General features: G+C 32.6%; 1 protein-coding gene across 1 annotated transcript; it reads left to right on the top strand.

The window, feature by feature from the left end:
- The first annotated feature begins 218 nt into the window (after positions 1–218).
- LOC120326187 (AP-1 complex subunit sigma-2-like) lies at positions 219–2399 on the top strand. The gene is made up of 3 exons (XM_039392439.2): positions 219–434; positions 886–1078; positions 2029–2399. Exons 1-3 carry the CDS (start codon positions 267–269, stop codon positions 2151–2153), a joined length of 486 nt encoding a protein of 161 aa, XP_039248373.1. The 5' UTR covers positions 219–266; the 3' UTR covers positions 2154–2399.
- Positions 2400–4376: the final 1977 nt, after the last annotated feature.

Here is a 4376-nt window from a genome sequence, read left to right as displayed (position 1 = left end):
AAAGTATGTTAGGTATGAAACTACATAGGACCCACTCTAACTATGCCCACAAATCCACATGTATTTGTACAAAATTGATATTTACATATTTAGCAACTACGAAGGCAACTGAAAATGATACTTATAAACTGTCTCATGTCATCTCTTGTTTTGAAGTCTGTTTACCTTTACTATGTACTACCGTTATGTGAGAATGTTTTCGATTTGATGATTTTTTTCAATACATTTATATTTTAGTATCTAGTTAACCTAACAACGGTTGGATCATGATTAAATTCATGCTATTATTCAGTCGCCAAGGCAAGGTGCGTCTTCAAAAATGGTTCAATGCAATTGGTGATAAAGAGAGAAAAAAAATTGTAAGAGAATTGGTCTCAATCATTCTCGCAAGACGTCCAAAAATGTGCAACTTTTTGGACTGGAAAGATTTGAAGGTAAGTGCCGAAGTACATATGCTAACATACCTTCCACACCTGTATAGGTCATGATGAAGATACTTTCTGCAGTATATTGTTTTATTATTCAATTTATATTTCATAATTATTCTGAAAACAAAAGCCTCGTGTTCCTTGATTCTTCGAGGAATTAATCCAGTAAGTCATAGAATTGTGGGATGTTGTGGCCAACATTTGAACAGCAATCCAGAAATTATTTATCCTATCTGATCAGAGTAGGAAATTGTGCAGAACTACTAAGAATAAAGCTCATGGACATATATATATCTTATCTATTTATTACCAAAAAATCAGTGTTTATTAATGTTAGTTCCTGGTGGTGTTCTCTATATGTTGGTTATGTCACCTCTTTTTTTTTATCTAGTGGTCATATATATTTTTGATACTTAAAATATCAGAATTGAACATTAATATATTGTGTTTCATTTAGATTGTGTATAAAAGATATGCATCATTGTTTTTTTGCTGTGCAATCGAAGACTTTGATAATGAGCTTTTGACATTAGAAGTTATCCACAGATATGTTGAAATTCTTGACAAATACTTTGGAAGCGTTTGCGAACTTGATATAATTTTTAATTTTGAGAAGGCTTATTATATACTGGATGAATTCATATTGGCAGGTGAGCACTTTAATATGGCATTTTGGTGAAATCATACAAAACTTGTTTCAACTAAATTGGATGTTGTGAAATGTTTAATCAAAGGCTCAAGCAAGGGTACAAACACGAGAGTGCAGGGAGTGCATCTCGCAAATATTACTACTAGGGAATAAGGGTACATTCAAGATGAAATAAATAAATAGTTTTTATGCATATTGAGGGAGGAATGAGGAGTTTCAAGGGAGGAATTTGACGAAAAAAGTTAGAAACCACTGGGATGCTATTAGTTCTATGTAATCAATTTCAGTGGATGACTTCCATATTTGATCAAATTTTTACAGAATATTATTAAAACACATACTACTTACGTTGAAAGTATTGTTGTTGAACTTGATCTAAAAAAATTGCAGTGGCAATTTAATAATTAATTTTTCATTGAATCAGAATTTTCTCAAGCTAAGTCGCATGTATGCATTTATCTATTTTTGTGTTAAATAAAAATGTTTATGTATATGACATATATTGAGACTTAGCGGTAATCATAATGCTGCAAGTTAGTCAAAGGTGTTAGTTGACAATGATTATGTGGAATCTTCAATTCAATATAATTGAGTAGTACACATTATTACTTGCTACTTCTGAGTTTTGACTTTGTTCACGTCCAAGTTCATCCATAGGAACAAATCCATATGGTCTTCCATTGCTCATATGCATTCTTTTATTTTCATTGTCGCAAGTATTCTGCAATTTTGTTGGATATTCACTCTTCTGAGCTGAGATAATCCATCTGATGTAAGCTGAAAATTGCTAAATTGATGTTTCAAGTGTATACTGGTATAGCTAAATCTAACATGTCTAACATCGATACTACCCACTAAATATTGGTTCATTGTTTTATATAGCATATTTTTACAGTCCAAGATCCTTTTAATATTTACGTTGGTGTGTATTAATGCAAATGCTATTTTTAGGTGAGATACAAGAATCTTCCAAAAAGAAAGTTTTGCAAGCAGTTGAGTCCGCTGATGCTATGCAGGAAGAGTATCAGGAAGCTGAAGCAACACGTAGTATATTAGAAGACTTTGGATTAGCATGATATAAAACTAAATGTGAATGACCAATGATCATTGCTGGACAGATACATTGTCAGGCTGCTCTCTGACATTCTCAAATATAGTCCAATTGAAGCCCTACTATTATGGAATCATGTGACCGATTTCGCCTTGCTACATTCCTTATCTGGGTTCTCATTATATTCTCATATATTCAGTGCTTTTATAGATAATTAAATCTTATTATATAAATATAACATATGGGATGCATGGCCAACCTGCAACATAAATATGGAATGTTCATTGAGGTTAAGTGCTAGTCAATAGAATTAATGGGCAGGTTGTAGTTTATTTTTATTCAGTATCTCCAATTTGGTCAATTGGTTCCGTTTCAGGAGGTTATGTTATTCCTATGTCTCCCCCTAAAGGAGCTGTCGGAACGCCTTGGGTGAATGCAAGCTCAGTAAACGTAGTTGTGAATAAAATGAATGAAACAAATGAATAAAAGTATAAGAGCACTTTTATAGAAGCGCCCACTATATGGATTAAACTTCGATTGAACGGCTGCCAGGGATGGCCATTTCCGAATACTAAACTATTCCGAATACATTCTAAAATAATGTTTTCGAATCTGGAATTCCGAATACATTCTAAAATCAAAAATAACACATTTTTGTTTAGTTGATTAAAACCCAGTAAATTAGGAAATAAGCTTCAATAGAAATATCAGAATGAAGCCACAGACCAACAGTATATATACACAAAGTAATTGATAGTTTATAGCTATTAATAAAAAATAATAGCAACTTGTGACACAGTCAGTTTTTTAAGTTTATTCACTTTGTACAAATGACCATATGAAAAGATAGCCAAGGAGTTGTCTGACGCTTTCTATCATTGGTACCGTGATATTACGATAATAATCTATTGACAAAAATACTACTTGTATTCAGATAATTGCCTTTAAAAATTCTAATATTTAAGCCTTAGAGTATTCTACTACCTACCAGTATATTTGTATATAAATTTATGTGAACCATATTGTTATTATGTGTAACATATTGTTGTGTTTGGAGTTAGAAATAAATTAGTAGAGAATAGATGACCACCACTGCCAGCGCGCAGCCAGGATTTTCGAAATCGGAAATTCTCATTGCCGCCTGTAACACCCACCGCGATTCCGCGCTCGTTGAAAGGGCCGTCTTGTCAGCGTATAATGATCATTCTGTTACGTAAAATATTCAATCCATGACAAATACAAGATTCTAAAATATCTTTCGCGGTTGCTTCTTCTTAGTCAAAAAAAAAACATTTCTATTAGGTCCACGGCAATCTGTGACCTAAAATTACAAGATAAACTGCTTGATGTATTTAATTTTAATATGTATTTTTGCAATCTTGCCAACTCGTTATCGCCGTTAGAAAAATCTCAAATAATTATATAAAATCCTGTTAAGTGTAGAGAATAATTAATTTCATACAATGAATATACATATAAAGTTTAGCAGTAAATTAAAAGAACATATTCATCGCCGCGATTATGCCACCTGTTAAAAGAGTCGACTTTTACAACAAATAATATAACAACGAATATATATATTTTTCTGTTGTGCAAAGTGATGAATTCGTGACCGACACGGGCATATTTAAAATGTCTTGCTTTATTAATTTAATTGTCTTCAATTTAACCTTCGGTTGCGTCGACAAAATAAAATCCTCACCACTCTTATATACCACTGCAATCCGCGATCATAAGAATAAAAACGTGTGGTAAACTGCCCGATTAAATAATGTTCAGATCCGTATTTTGCGAATTCGGCAAATATTTAGATGTAGGCCTACTTGTTAACAGTGACTCCACTCCGCTCAATCGAAATGCTGACACTCTGATTATTTTTAGATTAAACCGTTCGAAAAATCCATAAATCTGCTGTAACATCTCAGAGTAAAATTTATTTCATCACAATAAAATTGATTGAATATACTTTAGATTAATTATATTAAATACATCCTCACAACCCGGGAAAAAGTCGCGTTTCAAATATTCGACGGCAATTCAAAGTAATGAATAATCAGGCAAATCCCGCCCTCAATTCGTGTCAATATGTTTCTAAACGCCCGACCAAACATAATGTGTAAGGTAGGCCCACGAAATTTTGCGATTTTCACTGCCTAGAAAAGCGTTTTATAAAATTTCACGGGTTTCAATAAAACTTATATTGTTTGCGGTTTTATTTTCAGTATTTTAAATTGCCGCTTTTCAATCA

This window comes from Styela clava, chromosome 4 (genome assembly GCF_964204865.1).
Source record: "Styela clava chromosome 4, kaStyClav1.hap1.2, whole genome shotgun sequence".
Lineage (NCBI taxonomy): Eukaryota > Metazoa > Chordata > Ascidiacea > Stolidobranchia > Styelidae > Styela > Styela clava.
Note: the sequence above shows the minus strand (reverse complement) of the source record. Positions and strands in the feature narration are given on the sequence as shown.

What these genes read in the sequence shown, in the direction of transcription:
- LOC120326187 (XM_039392439.2), top strand. Translation starts at nt 267, where the DNA reads ATGATTAAATTCATGCTATTATTCAGTCGCCAAGGCAAGGTGCGTCTT. An exon ending in TGGACTGGAAAGATTTGAAG is followed by an intron (nt 435 to 885) that starts GTAAGTGCCGAA and finishes TGTTTCATTTAG; the next exon opens with ATTGTGTATAAAAGATATGC. An exon ending in GGATGAATTCATATTGGCAG is followed by an intron (nt 1,079 to 2,028) that starts GTGAGCACTTTA and finishes TGCTATTTTTAG; the next exon opens with GTGAGATACAAGAATCTTCC.